Source organism: Dermacentor variabilis, chromosome 5, assembly GCF_050947875.1.
Source record: "Dermacentor variabilis isolate Ectoservices chromosome 5, ASM5094787v1, whole genome shotgun sequence".
In the NCBI taxonomy this organism is placed as follows: Eukaryota; Metazoa; Arthropoda; class Arachnida; order Ixodida; family Ixodidae; genus Dermacentor; species Dermacentor variabilis.
This window is the reverse complement of record NC_134572.1, coordinates 83,099,363-83,126,438: the sequence shown is the minus strand read 5'-3', so window position 1 is coordinate 83,126,438 and position 27,076 is coordinate 83,099,363. Positions and strand designations below refer to the sequence as shown.

The 27,076-nt window shown below is 43.7% G+C and overlaps 1 protein-coding gene and 1 non-coding gene across 5 annotated transcripts in view; both read left to right on the top strand.

Moving 5' to 3' along the window:
• LOC142582895 (histone acetyltransferase KAT7-like) overlaps positions 1 to 20,859 on the top strand; it is a 111,204-nt gene extending 90,345 nt beyond the window's left edge. For all 4 annotated transcript variants that reach the window (XM_075693000.1, XM_075693001.1, XM_075693002.1 and 1 more), the window contains 4 exons: positions 2,381 to 2,474; positions 4,045 to 4,191; positions 9,713 to 9,828; positions 15,742 to 20,859. In XM_075693000.1, the coding sequence (XP_075549115.1) occupies positions 2,381 to 2,474; positions 4,045 to 4,191; positions 9,713 to 9,828; positions 15,742 to 15,843 (459 nt within the window). In that variant the 3' untranslated portion in view covers positions 15,844 to 20,859. The remainder of the gene's footprint in view (positions 1 to 2,380; positions 2,475 to 4,044; positions 4,192 to 9,712; positions 9,829 to 15,741) is intronic.
• Positions 20,860 to 26,165: 5,306 nt separating this feature from the next.
• TRNAV-CAC (transfer RNA valine (anticodon CAC)) lies at positions 26,166 to 26,238 on the top strand. The gene has a single exon. It is a non-coding gene; the product is annotated as a tRNA-Val (tRNA).
• Positions 26,239 to 27,076: the final 838 nt, after the last annotated feature.

Below are 27,076 nucleotides of genomic sequence, written 5' to 3'. Positions count from 1 at the left end.
TCAAGGTTGTTTTTTTTTTTCATTTTTTTGGTCATGAAAAACGGGTGCACTTCACAATCGACAGCACGTTACAATCGAGTAAATACTGTACTTCTCAGGTAGGGCACACGGGCCGTGCATTCTCTCAGCCACGCTGACAGCCATGCGCAGCCAGGGCCAGGCTAAGAGAGAAGGCGCTTGCTCACCTGCCCCCTTCCTCACTCCCTCCTCCTCCTAGCTTGCACAGGAAGACAGCAGAAATCAAGCCACCATCTTTTTCGACTCACACTTTCATGCTCTCCCTCGCGTCCAGAGCAATATGGAGCAAGGTGCGCAATAGGATCTTATCACCCTTGGACTTTATATGAAACACAACAGTGAAACTGTCTTGCTGCTGTGCTGCTCCACTTTGGTGGCCACTCTCTCTCATGCAGAGGGATTGGAGAGGTACATTCGCAAATAGCCACTCATAATTCAACCATTTGACCATCTACACCCGCAGAAGTTTCCATTTATTGCCTCTGAATTGCTTCACAGCGGCAGTGAATTCGTTAGATTGAAATCGTGTTCAGTGTGTCTACCAACCGAGAAAACCTGGAATTCTCAATGATTTTGAGTGGTCTGGAAAAACTCGGGGAAAACTCAGGGAATTTGTGCTTCTATCAGGGAAAATTAGCTGTAAATTTGTTGAAAGCGGACGAAAGTTGTGGTAATGCTGGCTCGAGTAACAGACAGCAATCGTAACGAATCGTCTTTGACGGCCTTTTGTCGGCTGCAGGAGTTGCCAGTGTACAGTCAACTACCGACTTTCCGAATTTCCGATAATTTGAACGGTTTCGCGGCACCACCATGTACCCCATAGAATCACTGTATTAGAACGTCTCAAATTTCGCATGCAAGAACCCTTTGCCGTCCGATTTTCTGGACTTTTTGAGGTTCGAAATGGCATTAATCAAAGCCACCACCACTGCCGTTTTGATTACCTCGCCACCTCGAACCAGCGCTCTCGCATGCGGATCAGCTGGAAGCCATAGCCACCACTGCGGCAACACTAGGCCTAACTGCTTAGACGTTCGCTATTAAGCTTCTTGCCATTGGGCAATGTGTTTTTCATCGAAAGAATTTGCCGCTGTCATCAATGGAATTGACTCCGCCTTTGTGGTCCTCGCAATTGGCTTCGAAGCTCGAAAAGCACTGCGTTGCATAACGCTGGTTCCCGAAAGTGACCTTCACCTCTGTACAAAAATGTTACTTAGTGAGGCATACACAGTATTGCAGTGAAGCATAACAAGTGTGGGAAGGGGCAATTGCCACGGGGCACAGTATGTATTCCCTAATTATACACACGGGCACCCGGTATCTCCTGTCACAGTACGAGCACCAATATGCCTAATAAGTGTACTGACATTCCTTTGGAGCTTTTTCAAATGTGCCTTTGGCGGTTTTAGTCCTTAAGAGCAGTAAAAGACATGCATTTATTTTTTCCAACTGGCTGATTTTTCAGACGTTTTTGTTCCCCCTAGGGACCAAAAAGATGGTTCAAATGGTCTGTGGGGCGAACGCGCAGCGCAAAGAGGATGAGAACAGAAAGGACCTACGCATTGAGGAATGAATGGGAAAGGAAGCGTTTGAAGGATCTTGAGCTCAAAAGACAATTTTAGCTGACGCCGAGATGCAAGTCTCCCTCATGGAAACAAAAATAAACTCTTTAAAGCAGTGAAGCACAACACTGAGGCGTCGTACGCGGGCTGAGAGTATGTCAGGACAGTTGAGGTTGACTTACGAGCTGTTGCAAGAGAATCTCAATTATGACAAAGTTTGGGCCGCATACCACTGAGCTTGCTATCAGTTGGTACAAAAAGCTCATACAGTATTCGAAAATACTTGCTTCTGTATGCATCTGCTTGTATTCGTATTTGAGAATGTCCGACTTGATTTGCAATATTTTTCGAATACATTTTATTTGCTTCACATTTTACTAACCCTTCCCTTCTATTCTCTTTTTGAATAAAATAAGCACTACTCTTTAGTATTCAAACTGGATTATGTCGTTTTCTTTTTTAATTTTTCACATGCTTACTAGAGAGTGACAGCATCTGGAGACATGGTTTCCCATCTTGACATTAAACATAGTTCTGCGTCGCTGCAAAGGCACTCAGGGAAAACCTGGAAAACTCAGGGAATTTGGAAATGTCAACTTGGTAGGCACTTTGGGGTTATATACACTTCATTACATTTAGTCTCAAAATATGTGGAGTCTCTATAGACAAGAACTTATAAAAATTTAAATACTTTGTTATATCGAGCATTTTGTTATATTAAAGTTTGTTATATCGATGATCAACTGTATGTGTTTCTCACTCTTTTGTATCTTTTGTTTGCTCTCTCTTTCCTGGATCAGGAGAAGAACTCATTCCTCAACTACAATGTGTCCTGCATCCTGACATTGCCACCATATCAACGACAAGGTTATGGAAGGATGCTCATTGACTTCAGTGAGTCCTGCTCAAATAGCTCACAGCATTGTTGTGTCAGTGTAGCATGCTTGCTTGCTTTCTTAAATCAATTCTTGCATCGAAGTCCTGACTATGTATTTGAAATTTTCAGTATTCACACAACGTTAAAAAAAATTTAGGTGTATTTATAAGGCTGAGATCCCCTGCAGTGCAAGTAGTTTGTATATATATTTGTATACTATATACTATACTATACTATACTATACTATATTTGTAGACTGCCACTGCCTGCCAGGAGCACTCCAGCTTGCAAAAGTGATGGTGCACTGCTTGTTAGGCGTTCATTTCTGCACGAATGAATATTAGTTTCTAATATTCAATCAAAGATTAAGCTCTTCACTATTCAATTTGTTCAAATTTCACTGTTTAGCATATTCAAAGTAATCAGAATGGGCAAATATATATTCAAACACATATATTGTCAGCAGCTTCGGTGAGCTAGTTGCACTGCTGTTTGATATGACTCATAGGCGAAACAAGATAATGTCAAAGAATTAGTTTATATTTGCCAAGATATTTTTCTGACCTGCTCAATTATTTGAGCATCCCCGCGGCACCACCACCTTATCTATTGATCCAATGTATAAATGCTATCAGAGTTCTAGATGCCATACAGTGTCTCACTTGATTGTTCACATAGGATCGACATGCACAATGTCGCAGAAATGGTGGCTGTGAAGAAAGTCCATGCTGTTCGGGCTGTCCCTCATATATTGCTTTTTTTGGCAAACTAGTTTCTTGGCTTCCCAAGAGTAACATATGGCCACTCTGAAATAGATGTGTGTGAGTGAACTCAATGCCAAACTGTGACTTTGGTCACTGACACCTGGCAAAGCAGTGCTGGTTAGGCCTAACAGCAAAGGCAGTGTGGCTCTGACAAAAGTATGCCGTTGTATGCCATAGTATTGGGTGAAAAACTGTTGTGAGACACTTGCCCCTCCTTGTTTGAGTCATTAGTGATCAGCCCAGAAACCTTGTGCGTGGGCTAAACTATAAACTGGCATTCGGGTCCTTGGCCAACCATCCGACAGTTACAGTGAAGGTGAAGCGAAGCACACATGTAGGCAGAAAGTACCAAGCTGCATTTGCACAACACAGCCTAAACTGCCGGCATTGTGCAGTCAAGATTACGTGTGACATCTGCACTTCACAATGTCGTGTCAATGTACATCACACCCTAGGCCATGCGATGGGTGCGCGTGAAGCACCCTTGTGACCTTGAGCATCAGAAGATTTCTGGTAGACTTAACACGACAAAGCCATAATCTGTAAACAAATTTTCTGTACTGCTGGTGGTTTAAAAAATACAAAAATGGTGAGCTCTTGTTTTTTCACGCCAATGTCTGAATAGCAGTACTTTCAAAATGAACTGTCTCCTGCAAGTGAATTCCCCCCAACCCTTGTTCTTTATATTTGTTTGTGGTTGTTGTGGCTTTTGTGCCAAGGATTTAAACTAGTTGTTTCAAAATTATTCAACACTGTAACTATTCACATAAGCCCAAGCACAATGTTGCTTGTAAAAGCATCTGTACGCTCTCTATATGCCCAGGCTACCTGCTAAGCAAAGTGGAAGGCAAGGTGGGCTCCCCAGAAAAGCCTCTGTCGGACCTGGGGTTGATCTCATACCGGAGTTACTGGAAGAGTGTTGTCCTCGACTACCTCCGACGCTTTCAGGGCAAAGAGATTTCCATCAAGGGTCAGTACAGCCTGCCTTATTTGCATTTGCTTGCATACCGCCTTCCAATGACCTATGAGATTTTCTACTAGGTGTTTTGGCAAAGAATAAGCTCCTAAATATACACACCACCTCCTGAATGTGCATATTGCAGTACAGTAGGCTCATGTTGATGTTTAGCTAGCCTTTGTTAACTAAGTCTATTTTCCTGTCCAATACAAGGCAAACGTCATGGAGTGTTTTTTTATTTTTATCAAATGTGACCTTATTTTACTTGTTTCTTTCTTTCTTTCTTTCTTTCTTTTTTTAATGGCCTATTTTCAAACTTCACTTCATTGAAAACCCTTCCAAAGCTCTTTCAACCAATTTACTTTATGGCTTAAACGTGAAAACCTCATTTGAGCTCTTCACTACGCAGTATATGTGTACTTGTCATTGTAACAAATGGTAGTTAGAAACGAGGAAACTTTTTTTATTTTACCCTGTTTCAAAAGCAACTATTTTGTAAAGCAAAGTTCTCCACCGAGGAAATTTCTCATGCATTCTTACATGACAGCCCCTCTCTGGACACGAAGAGAGGCTGTCAGCACCCATGCTGCACCACTGTCTGACCAAGTCAATGTCGTGTTCGCTTTCCAAATCATCACTTTCAGTAGAAGAAGCGATCAGAAGATTATCATCCTCATTGCTTAAAGAACAAAACTCTAGTGTATCGCTTTCACTCTCACTTTCACTGTCAGATTCAAGCAGCACCTTTATTTTGCACGCACGACTCACATGCAAGCTATCAGTGACAGACACCATCAATCCAAATCTGCCAAAAGGCATGAAAAGCACATAATTCCAAAAGCACTGTCCTAGAGCACTGACAAAGGGCTGCCATCTACAGTAAAACCTCGTTATAACAAAGTTGAAGGTGGTGTCGTAATTTCTTCATTATAACCATTAGTTCATTATAGCCACTATCCACAATTATATCCAAAATTAGCAAACAAGAGAGGATGTACTCACCTGAACCAAATCTCGCAGCAGTCCGTCACGCAAAAAAGAAAACGGCCATCGCACGGAAAAAAAAAACAAATAAAAAAGACAGCAAGGAATTGCTACTTTATTCACGCCAAACGGCTCATCACTGACCGGTCAACAGCACACAAGCTGGTGGATCACGTCGCAGAAAAAAAGTCCTTGATAGATTTTTTCCCCGTCTTCTTCAGGCGAATGATGGCTTTTTCAGCTGCATGTGCTATTTCGAGTCCGTCCTCGCCGCCATCGTGAGCGCCAAAGAAGCGACACGGCAGGTCTGCCACATGCAGTGCTTGTGCAGGTGTTGATACATCAGGTTCACCAATAGTAGGCTCCAGGCTGTCATAGATACATTCATCACTGTCGTCATTAGGCACCCCCATTAACGTGTGCACAATTTCTGCCTCCGTTAGCTCTTACGTCGTCACCAAGTCAGAATTGGCACCGACGTACATGCAGAAGGTGTCACAGTCGGGCACAACGCTGGCGTCAAGGAGAACGTCCCACGACGCTAGGGCTTGGTTGCCCGCGGCACCCTCCATTGGCGGCAGCACTGAGATCTTCACTGTAACCGCCACTGCTGACGCCAAATGAGGCATGCTGGAAGCAATTGGTGATCGTGCTTGCCGGTACAGCCATCCAAGCAGCCTGTAGCATCTCGATCACAATGTACAAGTCGATCGTGGACTTGTGCTTCATGCTCATATTGAGCAGAATCCGGTTGATCACACACTTGCGGTAGCCCGACTTAAAGTTCGTGATAACTCCTTGGTCGAGGGTTTGCACAACTGCAGTGCAGTTTGATGGCAAGAAGCATAGCGCGATGTTCTTGAGCACAGCGGCAGTGTGGTGGGCCAAGCAGTTGTCCAGTACGAGGCATACTGTACTTACACGATTGTAGGTCGACCTATTTTTTTTTATTGAGAAATCTGAAGTGGGGGGGGGGGGGGTCGATTTACAATCGAAACCAAAACATGGCACCGCCAAAAAAGCTAGATCAACGAGATATCAGGGGAGCTACAACGTAGTCACAATTTTATGTCTGCTCGAGGGCCTTACCCATAGTTTTCTCTATCCCGCACATTTGTTTGCTTTTCAGAAGGGTTTTTCAACATATTGTGGGGTTTTACAGTGCGCACAACACTCTGGGGAGGGGGGTGGTGTCGATAGTCGAAGCAAGTGCCGCTATTCCATTCGCGGCGGCACCACCCCAGAATGGAGGCCCTTCCAGGAAGTATCAATGATTCAGAAAGTATTCAGAAAGTATTCAACCCCAAGGACTATTCGCTTCGAATTCGCTTTGAACTAAAATATTACTATTTGCACAAGCCTAGTATATAGGGTGCCACAAACAAGTCCCAAATGTTCAATGCTGCATATTGACGACATCATTGGTACATTTGGATGCCATGCCAATTTTTCAATGTTGCACAGCAAGTGCTGCCAGCCTGTGAGGATACAAGGAATTTTTTTTTTTATATTCCATTGTCTCTTGGTTTTCGTTCCACGGCACCTTTACGCCAGCGTTTAGCAACTTCTCACACATCAATACGGGTGTGGTGCAGTTTTGCTTTCGTCTTGTGAGCTGTTTCCATTCATTGCACTCATAGAAACTGCTCTCTGCCTGGTTTCTAATCTCTCAAAGGGTCAGCATTAGATGTTCGCTCATTTATTGCTCACATGGAGTGTGATTACACCTGTTCACAGGTGGACACTGGCATATAAAAACGATGCCGCTGTACATGAACGATGCTGCCATGCCTGCGTTTCTTTCTTGAAACTCACAAAAAGTGATTGCCCCCTCGTTGGCGATGGGACAAAGGATTACTGCAAATTTCTGACTCGTTTGGTTTTTCTCATGGGCGCACAACCATAGTGTTTTCTTGCGTGACCTCACTTACACAGTTTGATTACACTATAGATGTGCTTGCCGGTTGCTCTTCTGCAAGTGAGTAGAGTGATGATTCCTTTGATGCACATTCGCCCAACACTGAATCAAAATATAACTAGTCTATGTACTTTCTTATTCTTGTTATAACTATTTATGCAAGCCCATCTGTATTCAAGAATAAACAATGCATGTTTGCCTATGGAAAATATTTTTTGTCATTTTATAGCCACTCTATAAAATTGTATTTTTTTCTTTTTTTCGAAATAGGTCACTCTGAAGATTTTAAATCTGCAATAGAAAAGCTTGACCCTGAGGGTGTGTTATTTGGGGAAAAGGATTGACCCTCAAAGGATTAAGGAATAGTAAAGAAAATCCCTCACAGAAAATGCCTATTTTCGGTATTCTCTAGGAACATTTCGAAGAAGAAACAGTAGCTCTCCATGCTTACAAAAGTACTTACTCAATTCTAATGCACATTTTTTTTTTTCAAGGAACTGTTTGAAAATTGCCTGTCTGTAGTGCAATAGAATACAAAGCCAAAACAAAGTTTGCTCCATTTGCAATTGTTGAGGTCGTTTGGTAAATGCAGAATATCAAACGCACAGTGGATCATACTGAAAACAGGTTGTCGTCCATAGATAGCTACAAAGTGCCGTCTCAAAATGAAGACGACGGATATTAAGAGGAAGCTTTAGCTCGGGCCCAACTCCGACGCGGCCTATTCAAATACATGTAAAACGCAAAAACGTTTTTATGAGATAACCCCTGGACCGATTTTGATGAAATTTGTCGCATTTGAAAGAGAAAGTTAAATTCTAGTGACTGTTGGAAGCGGAATTTCGATTTAGGGCTTGCATTTTCTTAAAACGATTTTCAAATATTTGACCGTTTGAAAAAAATAGAAGCACGAAGTTTATAAATTCATAGCTCTGCATCAAGAACCGATATCGCGGTTCTGTAAACGGCATCCATTAGATCATTCAAAGCGGACAAATTCAATATGTCATTTTACATCTTACGTGAATTTATTACGTTGGTTACAACGGTTTTGCAAAAGTTGTATTTCTCTATTATTAAATTTTTTTATATTCATGTGTAACATATCAATTTTGTCCGCTTTAGATGTACTATTAGATGCAATTCACAGAATTGTATTATCATTTTTTGTGGTTAAGTTACAGAGTTGTAAACTTGATAGTTTCGTTTTTTGAAAATTTTCGATTTTTGCCAATTTTTAACAAAAAATTGACAATCTAACTCAAAAATTCGAAACCAACAGTCACTAGATTTTAAGTGTGTCTTTTAAATGCAACAAACCTCATCAAATTTGGTGCAGTGGTTGCTGAGAAAAACGAATTCTCCTTTTACATGTATTTAGATAGGAGCACTTGAGCTAAAGCTTCCTCTTAAGCGTAAATTTTCATTTAGTGGAGGTGAATTTCGCTGGTTTCATCTTTGCTGATAGCTAGAATAGAACACATGCTACTTTTTTTTTTTTCTAAAATATGGGTGTACGATTGATTTGTACTTTCTTTAGAAAAGCTCTTATGTCATTTCTATGTTAGTTTTCTACCAGGAATCTATAAAATGTGTGCACGTTCAGTTCAGGCAAATGTTAGAATTGGACAGATACTAGCCAAAGGAGTGGTGTGTTCTGGCATTTCTTCTGTCTCTTGCTTAATTTTTCTTGCTGGACAATTAAACCAGTTTTGTCAGTCTCGTCAGGGCCAAATTAACAATCTACTGTATCAGGTCTACTGTAAATGTTCATTCACTCTATATGGTCGTAGTTATTGAGCTAGGAATTCTATAAGACATGCTTATGCATGTCACTAATGATGATTTAGAGCTCACATACTGTATGTGCACAAACATAATGTGTTTTTTATTTATTTGTTTATTATTTAAGTTTCTGGCCTCTGAGCACACCTCACGTTATATTCGGGTTTGTGACTAAAACATAATGTGTGTGTGTGTGTGTCGTTATTATTGTTTTTAAATTTCTGGTGCTTGTACCTGCCGTGAGCCAAACCACTAGACACCACTGCGATCACTACCGCATGCAGAGCCGAGTTCAAACACATGCAATCGTAGATGACTTTGCTGTGTCCGGTTGTGCCACGTGCACTTCTGAAGTGCGGCCTATCCAATAACCTAGTTGCCAGGGAGGACGATGTCATTCTCACTGGCAGTGACAAAGACATCAGCAGTGACAGTGAATAAACTGTGCGTGCACTCATCCTTTCACTGTGTATTTTGCAATGGCAGTTCGCAGTAACAATGAATAAAGTGCCCTGCGGACATCCTTTTTGTGCGTCATTTCCCGTTTCTTTGCAACATCACTTCGCGTTATAATAGTGATATAAATCTTTTTTTTTTTCTGAGAAACTGAAACTCCCCCTCCTCCACATTATATTCATGTTCATCTTATTTACTTGCATATACAATATGCTGTGATATGTATGGAAGGATTCCTTTTCAGATGTTGGGGTTTTTGTACTGAGGTTATCATGTGCTTTGTAGCTTTCAGATCTGTGTCATCTTATTTCATTAATCATTCGGAGCAGGGCAATGCCGCCTGCTTCACTGATCCATGCTAACTTCTCTTCGTCATTCCATTTGTTCCAGACTTGAGCCAGGAAACAGCTGTAAGCGCGTACGACATTGTCAGCACGTTGCAGTCCTTGGGAATGCTAAAGTACTGGAAAGGAAAACACCTCGTGCTTAGAAATTACGTTAACACTGTGAGTGCCCATCACCTTTGTGTTTATTCCTCCTTTTATTTACTATATTGCATGGTCTGTGATAATCTCTGAAAGTCTTCAGAACCCTCTAAAATCGAAGTGCAATTTCAATACCATGAGTAAACTTAAATATTATGATGTTTGTTAAAAAATTCTTTAATGTTATTTCAAGCTTAGTTAAAGGCCAACTGCAATGAAATTTTCTACCGCATAAAAAGGCCAGTTTCAGATAATTTAGACATGCAGTAACCTCGGTGCGAAATCTTATGCTTGAAGTACAGGTCAATCCATCACAAAGAGCTCGCAAAAATGATGTTTTTCATACCGAAACTGAAAAAAAAAAACGCCTCCATTATCTCTCGGTGGAAGTCACGTAGTGTGAACAATATTGAGAATCAGTGCCCATGCTGTCTGCTTTCCTTGCTTTTATTCCGTTCCGGTGTATCAGCAAACAGGTTCCGTACGTCTGCTAGCCACAGAGTTAGTATACTTTGTTATGTGCTTCGTGGGCTGTGTCAGTGCTTTTGCGTGCCCGCGATGTTTTTTTAATGTGAAGTATTCTCCGAGTCCTGCCGGTTTTCTCTACCTGGTTGTCAGTCATTCAACAGCAGGGCCTCGATGCATTCTGCCTCCGCTCGTAGAAAAGCACATTGGGGTGGCCAAGCTAAAGGTGCGGTATAGTCCGGTTAATGCAAGTGCATGGCGCAGTTATGCCACATCGGCGAAAATTGGCTGTTCTACAGTCTAGCATGTCTGGCGCTAGAATAGAATATGACCTATCGCATGCCAGAGCAGCTGGAACAGGGTGCATCGCGTGCTAGCTTGGCTGACCAGCAGCATGCTGTTCGGGTTCACTGAAGCAAGCGTGTTGCATTTATGCCTTCGACAAACAAAGAAGCGCTCGCTCACTGTGCACTTGTCCGCCAGTGCTGCAGCAACAACTGATTGCCACACTGCTGCGGGTCATACCTGCCAATCCCTCCCGATTCGCCCGGGAGACTCCCGATTTTTTATTGAACTTTCCGATTGTATGATCACTATCTTATATCTCCCTAAAAGTGGTCTCTGTTCGTGCAATAATAGTTTTTTGCGAAACCGGCACCGCGGAATCTACAGCCGCATCGTAATCGTCAGCATCACCAACAACGGCAGCACTAGCACCATCGGTATCATTGACTAAGCAACCGACTACAGCTCCTAGTAAGCCAACTAAAGCCAGAGCCAATGTAGTTCTTGCATTTCATGCATGCCTTCCTCCATAGTGTATCTTGTTGCTGCTGCTTTTGTGTATGATTAGTGTCGGCTAGGCCGTATCTGCGGTGCACCGTGTAAAGTTAGAATTCTCATGTGCTTGATGCCATGGCGCTACCAAAGTCGAAGAAAAGGTATTTGCAGAAGTTATTGCGAACTTCTAAATTTCTGTGCTTTTTGACATCAAGAAAAGGAGAACATTTTCCATTTTGTAAAATGTTTGGATGCGACGTCAGCGTGTCTCACGGTGTCAACGGCGACTTGAAACTGCACGTTTCCACAGTGAAGCATCAAAGCTATGTTCGTACCGCTGAGCAGCAAGGCAACATAGTGAACTTTCTCCGGAACAAGTGCGACGACAGTGTCATACGTGTAGAGTGCCTGTTCACGGGATTCCTCGTCGAATGCAACCTACCCCTTAGTGTCAGCGACTACGTTGGGCCTCTTCTACGGAAAATATTTCCGAAATGAGACGAGGCAAAGCGCTATGGATGTAGATGCAACTCTGAAACGCAACTATGGAGAATGCGGAGGTGGCCAACCTGAAATTTCACAGGCATCGCTTTTGAATCTTCATTTCTTTATTCAGAGTTTCCCTCAGCTGCTGCCCCAAGATGCCAATAGATCTACTGAAGACGCTTTAGGTGCTCTCGAAGCTGAGTTTGCCACACTACAGGCATACAGTCTTCCAGAGGACATTCTTAATGAAGAAAGATGGAACATGCAGTGGTCTAGGGTTGGAAAAATAAAAAACACTGATGGAAAACATCTTTCACCGAGTTGCTAAGGCCACCGGAAGTTGAAACAGTGATGCAACTGCCCCCCCCCGTTGGCGCGAATAGAGTCTCCCAATTTTTGTTCTCGCCAGGTTGGCAGGTATGCATTTAAAGCACAGGGTAAAATTTTAGCAATCTTAGCGCCTTTGCCATGACGTATCCGACTTCACCGGCCGCTGTCTGGCACACTGGAATGCTAGACTCCTTGACCAATCAGCCCACTATCGACATCTATAGTAGAGGATGATAAGTGGCTGAGGCTTGGCACGGCCAGGCTAGAAGGCTCTGTGCTAAGTGTATGTAAGCTCACAGCCAGACAAGCCAGACTGTGACCGTGATAAAGCTTCGCCCATTACGCTGTGGCGGCATTGCTTCCCGCAGCATCTACACCATGGCCGCTATGTCGCATTCTCCTTCGTGACAGATATAGCATGTGATTCCTGTTTGTTCCTGGTGCTGTGTCAGAAAGGATTTTGTTCCGTCTACTTCAACGTCCAATGTAGGGATGCACGGAATATCTTGAAGATATGCACTACCGGAAATGATCACTCGGGAATATGACTCTTGAATACAATTTACTTTTGAATCTTACCCTTGGTATTTATCCGCCATTGTGGCATATATTACTTATAGTTGCCCGGAGAAAGCGTTTGCCAAGCAAATTTTGATGGATAAATGACTGTGCTGTTGAAATGTAGCTTGTGCAGCTTCATCAACTGCAGTTTACATGCTTTGTACGTGTTGGTTGGTCCACATCAAACTTGCCCGCTGCGCCCCGGTGCACGCTTTCGCCCTGAACACTGGGGCAGGAAAGATGCATTCAGCCATCCTCTACTCAGCATTGTGTACTGCACAGCCATTGCTTGTGTTCATGTATATATTCGAGCACCTGACAGCCACACAATGCGTCGGCATTCTCACAACTCAAAATCACGAGCGCAACAGGGAGAACGCACGCTGAGAAAGACTCCTGTCAGCTCGCAAATGATGAGCAAGCAATGTGCCTGGCTGCCTAGGCGCAACAAGGCGCAGCTGAGAGATCAACAGTTGCATACAGTTCTTCAATATTCGCCATATTCACATCGCTACCGCTTTGCCGCCAGATGAACACATCTTCTGCGTAGGTGCTATTTAATGGGTGCTAATAACAAAATTAGGCAATTACCAGCCCATCAGCTTTGCCAAGAATACTTTGAGAGTGTACACTAGGCATTCATAGTCAATTGAACCCAAGGTAAATTTCGTTGCAGTTGGCCTTTAATGCTAGTTGAATATGTGGCCTTAAGCTCCGCAAAATTGAAAAGTCAAGCCAATATATACTGGTTACAGCCTTTTTAATGACTTGTTAGGGCTCACTACGCCCTTTTACTGTACCTTTCTCATTTTTCTTAAATGCCAAAAAGAAAAGATGTGTGCTTGTTCTTTAAAACATTATTCATTTTTGAATATATTAAATATAATGCAGCTCTAGTCCTTGCTAGTCCTCATGAAACACCAGCAAACAAGACTTGAACTTGCACATCAGCTGTAATTGCTGTTCATTACTGAATAAACATTGTTTGATATCGACTCGCCTCAAGCCTTGAGGTGCTCTCGCAGTGACAAAGTGAGTGAGAAGGATTGACGATAAAGCAACAGTAATGTTAAAGGGACACTAAAGGCAAATATTAAGTCAAGCTAAAGTGATAGTTTAACCCACAAAAATGCCTAAGGCATCAATATTATCGTGAACAGAGCTTTACTAAGCAAGAAATTGACGTAAATATAGGACAGGATTTGATATTCTGCTGCAATATTCGAGTACTAGCCTGATGGTACCATAACTCCTCATTATAATTGTGTCACCAGTACTCAACTGCTGATATTAAAACGATCATTGCACTGCATTAAAAGATGGTAGAAAATGCTGCTTATCTAGTTCTATTCAGTTGTTAAAAAAAGGACTGATTGACGTTACCCTTGACAATGACGTATCGGGTGGTCAAAAGGTTTAGTTTTCGCTGAACCCCGTGCCTTCATGTTGTGGTAGTTGCTGTATATAACGTAGTGCTGCACTTGCGTTGCTAGCTCAAGAAGCTCATGCTTAGAGGCAACCACAAGCATGTGATAATCAAGTGACAGCGCCAAGTTAAGCAACAGATGGACCCTGTAGCATCTAACTGTGGGATAACTATATACATGGGCGCAACATCTAAAGAAAAAGGAAGTTGCTACAACCTTTCATTGTTGTCTGATCAACACATTTGCAGGCCCATACAAAAATCTAAAACCTGCCACGAGGCCAACGTCTTAACCAAAAGGGTGCAATCTTTATTTTTAAGGTGCCCCTCGCCAGGTCTAGCCATTTTGAGCTGACAAACGCAGTGCTTACAATGGGCACTAATGATTGTGTCTGCTAAGTATTACGTCCCTACGCGCAGTGGAAAGAGCTTAAATTGTAAACTGCTGTTTGTCCTCCTCCTCGCGGATGACGTACTCCCAGCAGGAGAGTCAACGTCAGTTGAGCAAGTACACCTACATACATGTCTGTGCTGTAATGTCACGCATAGTGACACGTGCAGACAACAAAACTACGTCATTTTCTACCATGTTCCAGGGCCGCAATCATGCTCTTTCATCCTCTCACGCCTGCCTGCCTCAGTGCTCGGTATTGTGGCACTGATTTATGCTGCTAATGAGGTGTTCTTATGCAGGCGCACAAAATCGCCTGCTGCACGAAATGAGACAAATGCAACAGCTCACGCACAAGACCGTCACAGTACTGCACCACTCAGCAAAAACTACAGAGAGAGAGAGAGAGAGAGAGAGAGAGAAAATGGGGCCCGTTTCGTATTTGTCATGTGATCTTCTGCCTCTGGTATGGGAGAACTCAGGGAAGGAATTTCGCTTGCGAAGGCTAGACAGGCAAGTGGAGAGAGTGTCTACGTTGGTGGTGATCCTTGCCTCCTGAAATCATGGGTTCACGGCACTTCAAATCTTTCTATCCCTGCTGTTAATCAACTAATTCGAAAAATACTTGCAGTAGAACACTCCTTAGCGGGCATATAACAACTTCCAGTGTATAACCAAAATTTGCATGTGGCCTGGTAAGGGGCTCCCCTTGAAGATGCCGTCATCACCAGTAAGAGTGCATTCCATGCTGCCAGCGGTAAATGCTGTGGCGCCTTTGTGACTACATGGCAGCTGAGATTGTGCACGCGTAATCTAGGATACATTGAAAACAGTGTGAGATGAAACAAAGTGAAGACTCATTTTACCATTAATTTCCTGCTGTCATGGAGGAGAGCAGTAGCAAAAGCAAATTAGGATTGAAGCAGTTGTACTGGTTGCTGTCATGTTACGAAATAACACTGTAACAGGCAGGCCACTGTGCAGACTTCCGGGCAGCAAATGAAATTGCTGCAAGTGATAGAAAATGCCACATCAATGATGTTTTGGGGTGCTGTTGACTGTGTCTTCAGTCTGTTTCTGGCCATGTTGTTGCATTTTACATAAAAAAAAAAAACATAGCACCAGATGTCTGGCACTGTTTTACTGACCGATGGCAGTAAAGGGTGTTGATGATGTATGCAGCGTCACACCTCCTCGCTCGTGGCGGGCGATTTAAATTGCTCTAGAGGAATGTCAACCCTTCAGGCACAATGTTCTTTTAAAGTAAGTGTTTTCTTAGCAAGAGACATGTGCTGTGGGGTTTCCAAAATGATATTTTAACTGTCTACGTTGACATAATATTTGCCTTTAGTTTCCGTTTTAACAAAATCCGCTTTGGGGCTTCTTTGATAGAAATATGCCCAAGTTAACTGAAATCTTCGTATTGCTGGTTAGACATGAAACATGTGAAGCTCCTTTTCTTTCTTTCTTCTTCTTTGCACTTTCTTAAAAGCAGGAGACACCCGAGAGTTCCTCCAAAGTCAAAAAGGTTCGGCACGACCGCACCTTGGACCCCGAGTGCCTCCGGTGGAAGCCATACACTATGCCCAATCGATAGTGCTTTGCCAACCAGTACCAAGCATAGGCCAAAAGCAAGAACAGAAAAGCAAGCCAGCCAAGCTGGATGGCATGCATTGGTGTGTGGACGGAAAGCAGTACAAGGCGAAGGATATGGCAAGGAAAATCAAAGCAGGGATACGGTTGTAGCTCACCACACAAGCTACCTGCCTGCTCAGGCTGCGACTGTCACTGTTGCATGTGTAACTGTGTCTTCGGGACATTCGGGTTCCCGTGCCTGTGGTCTGCACTAATATGTGGTAGTTGCATGCAATTCACAGCAAGCATGCCACTGAAGAATTTTACATGCCTTGCGGTGTACTCTCGTCATGCAATAGTAACCATCGCCATACCTTTGTGCATCCATTCAAATGCACAGTACTTTATGATCAGTAAATATTCATGCAAACACTATGGAGCACAGAAATGGCATGTGCTGGAGGCTGTCAAAACAGATAGTGCCCTATGGTTATTATTGTTGTGGGACAAAAGCACACCTCAAAATCTGCATAGTTTTGTAAAGGATGAGAATGGCTGAGGCTAAAACCAACTAATGTGGTGCCCAAGACCAAGCAGGGGATCCACCTGTGAATGTTGAAATGCACAGGTAAAGTCAGTTAGTAGTTCACTGCGCAAACTGCGCAATTGCTAGCACTACTACTAGTTCAACACATCTTCAAGAAAGTCAAATGCCTGTGCTTGTGTTCTGCAGGGGCATACACAGTATCGGTTGTGTGCAGTTTACAGCACACAAGTGGGGAGTCTTGAAGTTAAAGGTACTAAGAGCTGAGGTGCCCAAGGCCAGCAGTTATCACTCGGAGAGAAAATTGTCGATGAAGGACCATAGGTGGCTGGGTGTCAGTGGGAAATTGTAAGTATTAGTCAGCTGATGCTCCTTTCTGTTTAACAGTCACTGAGCGCTAGCTGAGCTGTGCTACTGCTTGTTAATTGTTGTTAGTTTACCAATACCATCAGCTGTTTGCAGCAGAGTGGACAGCACTGCCTGCAGATTTTGGTTTCACGGACGTATGTGCCAGCATGTGTGCATGTATGAACGTGTTTGAAGAAATTGGCCCTTTCCCTCAACCAAGTGCAGTTTTAGGTGCTCAGGAGTGGAAAGAAAAGTATTGAAAGTAATATCTTGCAGTGAACCCTCTTTTAGGTGAACTTTAAAGGGGCCCTGAAACACTTTTCAAACATAGTAAAAGAACATTGCTAATCTATTAACGAGGCTGCTATCAACATGTGAGCGAAACATTATTGCACTGCATGCAGCAGAAAAATCACAGCCTCGTGTGAAAAGCAGTGAACAGACGCTTGCTCTTGCATCCGCAATGTTGTCATCGAAAGCTGATTGAAAGCAGTTGGCTGGCCAACGCTATTGGCTGATTTCGTGGTCGCGAGAACGTTCTCAGTTGTACATAGTCGCTAATTTTGAGTTAAATAAATGAAAAACATATATGCCTGCAATCTCAAAAAGACAGAAAAATCACTTCATCTTTGCACTGTGCATAACGGTGTCTGCTGCTTGTGGCCTCCGAGATGGCAGCAGTGTGCTGCGTAGCATAGTTGGTGGCCACCACGGTGTGCCGTAACGAGTCCATACACCTCCACAACATTAAACTTTTAGCCGGCGCTTTGCCCTTTTGGCTTCTCCGTTGTGTAGCTTCCAGCACACTGGCAAAGGTGAAACGAAAGAGAAAGCCAGGTATCTGTGCGATAACTCCACTTATAGTTGAAGGATTTGAAAAAAATGTTTGTGCCATGAGATTCGTGGGACTGCGTACTTTAATAGCGAGGCCACTCTTTGATAAGTTAGAAAAGAATTTCAGGCCCCTTTAAGAAACCTCAAATGACATATGTTCATCATCCTATGAAATTCTGCTGAACAGAACTGCAGTAGCATCTGAGGAACGGTAAAATTTTCCACGAACTGTACAGCTTATCAAGAAATTTAACACTACAAAGTTCGGCACAAAAGGTGTTTTAAGATGTCAAAGTAGGCTTGTTGTTTCTACACTGAACATGATACACATACAAGGAAAAGAAGCGGAATGCCTGTTGTCTATTTTGGTTTTCCTGTCCATATGTCATCTGTGCTGTAAGAAAGCGACCGTGAAAAGGGTTCACTGCATTTGCGTGTGTGTTGCTTTGTGGAAAACATCCCGATGTGAATGTATCTGCTGACTGAATGCCCTAGTGAAGTTCCTGAGCGTAAGGCATGGGTGTAATTCTCCAACATCTTCTAAAAGGGGCATGTTTTAACATGCTACCATGTTAAACATGTTTTACTACCTACAGTACTGCGGCTGCCTATGCAAGATGCCTGGCTTCGTGGCACACCAGTAGCCAGTATGATTTCCATGTGCATTTCACATCTACTAGAGGTTCTGATAGCAGAAGGGCAGTAAAGGTGTCAAAATACCTTTTCACATGCCACGAAAGTAAACTGCTTAGGCAGCCACGAAAGGGTGGCAAACAGCTGCTTTACTGTAGACTCTCTCATTTGCGTAGTGCTGTTGAGGACTTGCACCTACTATCCATTCCTAGCATGTGTTTATTTTACAGTTCTAAAACATGAAGCAAGCCTATTTTATTCATATCTTTCTTTTTTTTATACGTGCCAAGGCCAACTTTATGGAGCACTTCATTCAACCTGGCATCACATCTTTCGGCATTTCCACACAGCTGATTGTTAATCATTTTTGTAGTTGGTCTTCCCGTATCGCCGTCACTTGATACACAGAAAATGTTTGTGTGCTCCCATCTTGTTGCAGTTGCCAGTTTAGGTTGGCTAATGCATTGCTATGTGATGAAATGCAAGTTTGGCATGTTCAAATGAAGGAAGAATGCTCCACTTAGTTGGCGCCTAGCACTTTCTAAGAAAATGTACCTGTTAAGTTGCTAGCCACACTCATTTTGTGTTCATTTGCTTTAACCACGTCTTCTCATTCTCATGCCGATCTGAAGTGTCAGCATTAACAGCAGAACTAAGGCATTCCTGGTGAATTTGTGTATATAGGACGAAGAAAAAGTGTGCATGAATAGCAACATGGATGGCATGCTTTCCTTGATCTGGCAATGCGGAATTCTGCACATGGAACCAACCGCACATATCAAATGGTTTTAAGCCCGCAAAATTATTGGGCAACTGCGCTCATATCATTTGTAATAGTATGATTTTGGTAGTGGACATAGTGCGATTCTGGTGCACAGTGATTGTCTGCAGCCGTCCTGCACATTTTCTTCATGTGATCAAATACTGTTTTTATCTCTTACTTTTCTTTCCCTTTTTTTCACTCTCTTATCAGCAAGGCTGCAAAAGGACAGTTCTCTTTATGCTTTTGTGGCTTACCTGGGTTCTGTGGTGAAGTTCCACGAGTTGAATGTGAAGTCTATACTATGCTCTCACATGTACTACATGTAAGGTCCATTTTAATGTAATTGATCTAGTTACTTGCCAGAATACTGCTCATGTTGTTTTAGATGCGTTTGCAATGACAATTCCATATTGAATGCACTACAGAGGCCTCTGCATATATTTGACTGCAAGCACACTTTGTAGAGCTGAGCCGATTTCACTGCTTGCTCTTACTGGGCTTTGAGTATCAGTTTTTGTACACGAGACGTGTCTTTAATGGGCAGCAAGTGTTATCAAGAATTCGCCCTGTTGAAACCACTTGGCCTCACTGCTAATGTGTTTACCTTTTTGTCGTTCACACACTGTAATAGCTTCCTTCTCTTTTATGTGGTATCTCTGCATTACTGTGGCTTTAAAGTGGTGAATATGTGTGGACTGGAGCATACATGTTGTGAAGGTTTAAAGGCCAACTGCAACATAATTTTGTTTTGGCTAAGTTTGTTATAAATGAGCACTAAACCAATGCTTACAAAGCTGCAGAGCTGGGAATGTTATAGATTTTCTTTTTTTTTTTTGCCTGCTTCCTTGTTAGCAGCCTACAGCACCTAAGCAGATGATGCATGCACCTGGTGGTATCTTTACGCTGCAAATTCCAGTACACCTCTTAGGAGATATTTCAGCACGCCACATGCGCCGGACATTGGCACATGTCACGACGCCTCGAGAACCACAGTGACCGATCAGAGCACATGCTAGTCAGAACATCTCCACAGCGAGAGTGCTCGTCGCAGCACCCTGCAGCAGCGTGGCCTTGGAGGTTGCACAGGTGTGCAGTTGCAATCTCTTAGGTCGTGCTGATGCACAGTGCATAAGGTCATTCATCACTTCCAGCAAGCTGTAATAGCTTTTTGTGTTCTTATTCTTTCTTCCAGTTTCATTATTAAAAATGGCTGGTTTTGCAAGCTTTTCGCGACTTGCACTGGTATTTCAAGAGTGAAATTTTGAATGGATGCTTTTCTGCATCTACATTTCTCTAAACTGGGATTTTTATGCGGTCCAAATTGTTTTTGCCATTGGCCGTTAACTGTGCCCAGATGCTGTAGCTTTGGAGCTCTTCATAAAACTGCATGTTTGAATGCTGCAAATGAAGTGCTATGCAGGCACCCTTTGGTGACATACATATGTTCAATCAATTCGCATGAAACTACGTGGAACTGACCACCTGAAGCAGCATTTACAGCATGCAACCTGCTGATCTGAATGAACTGAACGTGGACATAGTAGTGCTGTTTAGAAAGGTGAATGAACTGATTATGGATGTAGCAGTGCTGTCCAGGAAGATGACCATTGTTCAAGTAGCCCTGTGCAATTCATTCCCACCCTCCTATTTCTTTGTGTGTAGCAGATACCTTTTTCTGTGTTTTATTTGTGTTCATGTGCGTGTGTGATTGACCGACTGCAAAACAGTACCTTGTTGTATCATCACTGGTTTGATGAGTTTAGTTGCTCTTGTGTTCGTGTGCCAAGGCTGTTTAAAAAAATTGATGAGGTGGCCACCTAAGAGAAAGTTTTTATTCATTCCTGAATGTGTTGTTTTAGAGATGAAATGTTTTAATGAGATTTATGTATTGGAATAAAGAATGTTTTTAAGTCAGACTCTTAATTGTATCAGCTCCTTAGTGGCAAAAAGCTTCATATTATTTTGAACGTTGTAATTTTGTTTTCTCTAGGGCATAAAAAAATAGTGGTAACCGTATCATGGACCAACAACAATCCTGCTTTGTGTAATGTCTGCTGAAAGTTAGGGGCAACCTAGAGCACTGCATGGTTGTTTTTTTGGGGCCCAGGCCTGGTCCACTCCTGAAAGTACCATGGGTGCCATGCACTAGTCTGCCTGAGCCTAGCCTAGTAATTTCAAGCTGGCCCGTGCCCGGCCCTGGTCTATACTCATCCCAGTTTGGTCCTGTTCTGTTCGAACCGTTGCCCTTGAGCCTAAACAAAGCATGTTTGAGTTCTCAGTTATTGTGACTCATCCCAGTTTGGTCCTGTTCTGTTCGAACCGTTGCCCTTGAGCCTAAACAAAGCATGTTTGAGTTCTCAGTTATTGTGAAGCCAGCCAAACACAGATTACTTGTAAGAGGCAGATTTCATTGTGTCAGGTTTACCGATGGAGTTGCAGCTGGAAAAAAAGGTAACGAAAAAGCTTCATCCTCCATTCACCATGCTCGTGCGTTAAAAGTGTGATATCATATGAATGCTTGTACTACCTTAGAAATAGTTGTGCGGCAATATATAGTGAAGGTATAATGAATGCTCGTGTACCAACTAAAGCCATTTGATTTCACTGTTAAATATAGAATAACCATTGCAATGTACAGTGAAAGAACTTGAGCCAAAAACTGCAGGAACATAAATTTAGATACACTGGTCATTTGGCTTTCAGAATACCATATACACTGCCCCTAGAGCCTCTTCTAGCTCCATTAAATAGAAATTGGTGACGCGCAAGGGAACGCTCATGGGCAAACGTACTGTGACGTCATGTGACATACGAAATTGCTTCTGTGCGTTCAACCTCGTCCTCTACTCTGGCATCTAGTGATGATGTGCACGTCGGTAGGCTCAAGGCCTACTGCACTGCTTCAGAGTCCGGTGTTTAGTCGCTCCGGGACGGCGCTTTTGCCGCCGGGGGTAGTGCTACGGAACAGTATTTGCTATGACAAAGAGGCGAGCAGGGTGAAGACGACGATTAGAGACTAGCGCGGGCTGTTCCCTTTTGGCCAAATGCGGTGTATTGCCTTGTAAATATACTTGTATATAGCTTTTCGTTGGCGTCTTCCTACGTCACAATATTATCACGCGGAACATGCAATTTTGATTGTCTCATGGCTTCGTTTTAATGGAACCAATCTTTCATTGAACAATTTAGGCATCCGTAATTCCTAATACGAGTAATTTGGACTCCCAAATTTTGTTTCAAGGTGTAGGTTCTTAAGCACAGTGCATGTGCAGTGCAGTCCACTGCTGTGTAGAGCGCGCGAGCAGCCGGCTTTGCTCTGCAGATCGACACCTGGCAGGAGTTGTTGGGTCCGAGATAGTGTGCCCAGGAGCATGTGCAACCTATACAGATGTGCAGAACTGATTTTGACGAGTGGCGATGTTGAAAAGCTTTTTTGTTTAGCCTAATACACCTGTCGCATGGGCGCTCAAAAGTATCTTGAGCAAAAAGATTTCTGCCGAAAGAGAGTTTCACCTGCAGACTCATGACAGGAAGCGATCTCTTTTTCAGAAGGGGTCTTTTCTGAAAGCGGAGTTCATCTATCTCTCTTACGGCTGAAAAGGAGTTTCCCCGAAACCAGCCGTTGCAGGAAATTATCATATATTGAAGAAAATAAGCAAATGTGTATTTTTCTGTGCCTAGGTTCATGAAAAAATACTTTTGTCTTGCAGAATATATAGTAAATCCAGAAATGCTCATTCTCTTCTATACTCTCGCAAGCAGGTCGAATGGGTCAAGGATGGCATGTGATGACGCTTACACACGCGCGCCACGCGGACGTTCCTTAAACTGGTGGTGTTCAATTTATTTGAAAAAACGTGTAATACAATAAGTTTTCGCTTCATATTTCGAAACATCAGTTTATTTTGGCCGATATTGTTTCGAACGCTAGCGCCTAGCTTTCGGTAGCATGTCCAGAAGAAAACACTTGTTTGTGTCGTGTGTCTGATGTGCAAAATTCATCATAAAAAATACTTTCAACTTGGTGCAAGACAGCTTACATAGAAGAGTTTTGGCATGCTCCGGCATAGAATGAAGAACCAGCTTTCCAGCTAGTTCCGTAGGTGCAGCACCATTTTGCCAGCATGTAGTATGGGGCTGACGCACTGGAGTTTTGAAGGCTTAGTGGCGCGACCTGGCGGCGTTCAACCAAGCTGGTTGGGTTGTATGGAAAATACACCGTCGCGTTGAGCAACACGGGTCTCGCTTGTTTTACGCTTTGAGTTTTGTGCATAGTTCTCGCACTCTAAAATTGTTCGGCGCATACGCACGGCATTGTGCGCTACCGAATATGCAGCACAGGTCATGGAGTGCAGGCGCTTGTTGTCCGACAAACCGTGCTGAAAGTGGGCAGACCTGGCAAGTTGGTAGCAAATTCTAGAATAATACGCCAGACTGCGCCGAGCAGCGCGCTGTCCCCAACCATCACCACCACTGTTATTGAGACATGGTGAATTGTCTTAGGGTCGTCTGCCTGACATGCTGGAATTTTCAACACACTGTGCAACGACTTGGTGGTGAGCGACAAAATCAGCTGGGTATATACAAGTTGCAGCTCTCTGTATTATGCTGTCACCGGGCTGTATGCAGCCGGTCTCGCTTGCTTTGCGTCCTAATTCAGTTTTCATTTGTTGCTTTATTTTGGTGTTTAGCTATCAGAAAAGGCACCTGTGTTCGCTGAGAGTAGCCTGTGGATGATCTCGTCGAGAGCGCGCCACATTTTAGCTTAACCATGAAAAATGCAGTCATCTCTAAATGTGCATGCAGATGATTTCTTTTTATTAGAAAACTGCCATGCACCGGAATTTACAGGACGTAAAACAATTTCTTATGGTGAAGCAGCCCGCCTAATTAAGCGGAAGTTCACATAGAGTGGTTGAAACTGTTTCAGAAAGTGTTGCTGAGAGAACACGCGAAAGAAAATTGATAGACTGACGTGGCAAAGTCAGTTGCAGCAATAAGATTGGGAACTGTACATAAAAAGTGGTGTTTAAACAGCCGTCGTCGCATTATTGGGGGCGAGGAGTTACGGAGTCGCCATCTATCGGAAGCGCCTCGCTGGCGTAGTATGAGGGATCACGTGGCGCGCTCCTCATGGGTTTTGATGTCAGCGCTCACTGAAAACACCACGCGCGAGCTCTCCCGGACATTTCTGTAAGTACTTTCGAAACGAGAGAAGTTTTTTACTGTCTAAATAATAATCTTGGGCAAACTGAAATCACAGACTCGTTTACAGACGCGATCTCTTTACCGAATACGTACTAGTGAACGCCACTGCGCGCGGTCGCCGCGATGGAGACTTCCGAACCGGCTTTCTTACGTGAAAGGTGGGTAAACGCTGAGAGCAAACTATGAGAAATATATTCTTATAGTGTTTGAATAACTCAATGTAGCGTAATAGAATGAAGCCTCAATGCAGCAGTCGCACAGATTCGCAGCGACCGACTGCGCGTCTGCATGCTTGTCCGCGCACTGTTTCGCTTTCGCCGCGTGCGCGCTTTCGCACCGTGCCATGAGCTTTAGGCCGCAGAATATGAGCATTTGACAGTATACAAGCAACCATTGTTGCGTGGGCGCTATCAGAGCTGCTCAAAAATAATTTCATTGTAGAGACTTCAACGTGATGTGCCGTCATGACGATTCAATCTTTTTTTTTCTTCTAAATTCTTGGACGTTTCAATATTATTTCTCGAGTTGCGTCGCACCGTATGTTTATTGGTGTTTTCAGCGTGCGATTTCCCGCTGCTTCTTTTTTGTAATCCAGTGCACAGAATTCATAACACGAACATATGACCATATGCCATGCTTTTTTTAATGTGCTTCTTACCGCTCCCTTTCCACTCCAGTGAACTTGCCAGTATCTATAGCATCGACAAGTTCATAGACCAAACCGTCATGACATTAGTCGGGCAGCGGATTCGGGCGAGCGTCTCAGCGCGCGTTTTCTGAACATCGCAGACCCGGCGCCGTAGCAGAAATCTTCCTCGCGTCTGTGCTTGCTGCATACCCGAGTTGTAGCCGATTACTATTTGCCAGTTTTATGTTTCGCGAGCCAAGCGTCACGCAGCTTCTTGTCCTGCTGCTACGTATGAATGGCTGACAGCGGGCTCCGTTGCGTACGTCCGGCACTGCGGCACCGAGCAGTAGCCTACCATGTTGCGCACCTAAAGGCAGCCACTACCTATTCTAGTGCTTTCAGTCGTTGTAAAGGAGACACTAGAAGCGGGAATATCTCGCCACTAAATGAGGACCTTAGCGTACAAGGGAATTTAAAACTCGTTTTCAGCTCGCTTCGGCACTCCCGAAGCAGCCGACGCGTCCGCTATGTCCACGTGATCCCTCCTTGCACGTCACGCCGACGGTGGCGCTAGCTTTTCCAGTGGTGGAGCTCGAGGCCAATATGTTACTGTAAAGAAATTAATTACCATAAACGAAACTTACTGCAGCATAGCTATTCTTCCGAAAAAAAAAAAGCTACTGCGCGTCAGTGCTATAGCTACAGACACTCAGTCACAGTATTTACTGATTGCCAGGTCTGTAAATGTGCTTTTGCGGCATAAGCATGCATTTAGCCGGCCGTCTCGGCGTCGGCACATACCAGAACCGCTCAAGCTGAGTTGCGGTGCTAACGCCAGCATGATAGTTTCATTAGATGACTAATTCATTGTTATTGGGCAACGGTTCTGAGTTGGTGCACGTGCTTAAGCAAATAGGCACATATTGCAGCAGTCTGCCGTTGCAGCTTGGCATTGCGCGCTTGAGCAGCATACGCATGAAAGCGGCAGTGCACCGTAACGGTGTCTGCTACTTCTCGTGCACAGTGCACGCATTCGATCGGCACAGCGCTTTACTTCCTTGGCGACGGAAGGCGTGCTACAAGGTCTCCCATGCATACGACGGCGCAGCTGAGACGACCACATATGCCGCGGCGCCATGCATTCAGGGCATCGCGTTGTGTACTACCTGAAACCTAAAAACGCAGCATAGAGGGCTCTGTTAAGCGGCGTTTCCGAAGCGCCTTGGCAGCCCGTCAGACCATTCTCTAGCCGCAGTTCGAACTCGCAATACCAATACCCCGAAAGCTAGAAAAACGACAGTATGAGTTTATGGCACGACGTAAATGCTGAATGCAACCGTGGCAGAAATCTTTAAAATGTATTTTAATTTTCACTCGAGCGTGCTCGTTTCCGTGGTGTAGTGGTTATCACGTGCGCCTCACACGCGCAAGGTCCCCGGTTCGATCCCGGGCGGAAACAGCTGTTTTTTATTATTTCTTTTTTCTTCAATTGTTATTGTCGTTTAAATTTTTAGCGAACCTCTACGCGTGCACGCTTGCGCAAAGTACGTCTCAATCAGTGAAGCCCTTCTCGCGCAACAAAGCAAGAAAACGTAGCCTTTTTTTTTTTCTTTTACTATGACACCGCGTTGTGCGCAACTGCTGTTAAATATTTATACAAATCCGGCTGTATGAACAAGAACAAAAAATATCTGGGCAAAATTTATTAACTTTACGTGCACGCTGCAGTGGCAACATGAAATTGCTGAAGCTGTAACAATCGACTGACTGTGGTGTTTTTTACAGCCAACACAGCTGTTAAAAGCTGTGCCAAAGGGAAACACACACATATAGACACACAGACACAAGAAAAACCGGGAGGGGCATGCTTTAACCGATTTGCATCTGTCGATGTTGCCAAGGCCTGCGGCCGAGTGAAGCTAGCAGCTATATTGGGAGGAATGAAACCGGGTCGTGGACTACGCCCAGGACTTTTACGAGACCTCCACCACAGTTCGCACAGTGGAAAACCACACCTTGCAGGTTCATCCGACAGTATTAAGACAGAGAGAACCGCTATCACCTCTACTTTTCAACATGGTCATTAAGAAATGGCTGGCTACTTGTGACAAGAACATGCGAGGAGCTACCCAAAAGTTCTGGGAAATTGAAAAGCGCGGGCGTATTAAGTATGGTACATATTTCCGCCGCTAGATGTGGCGAGTAGTATGCCTTGCGGGAAAACAATGAATAGGAAACCTGCCATGAGTAATACTTAAGAGAAAAAAAAACGAAATCAGGAAAGAAACAATTTATGA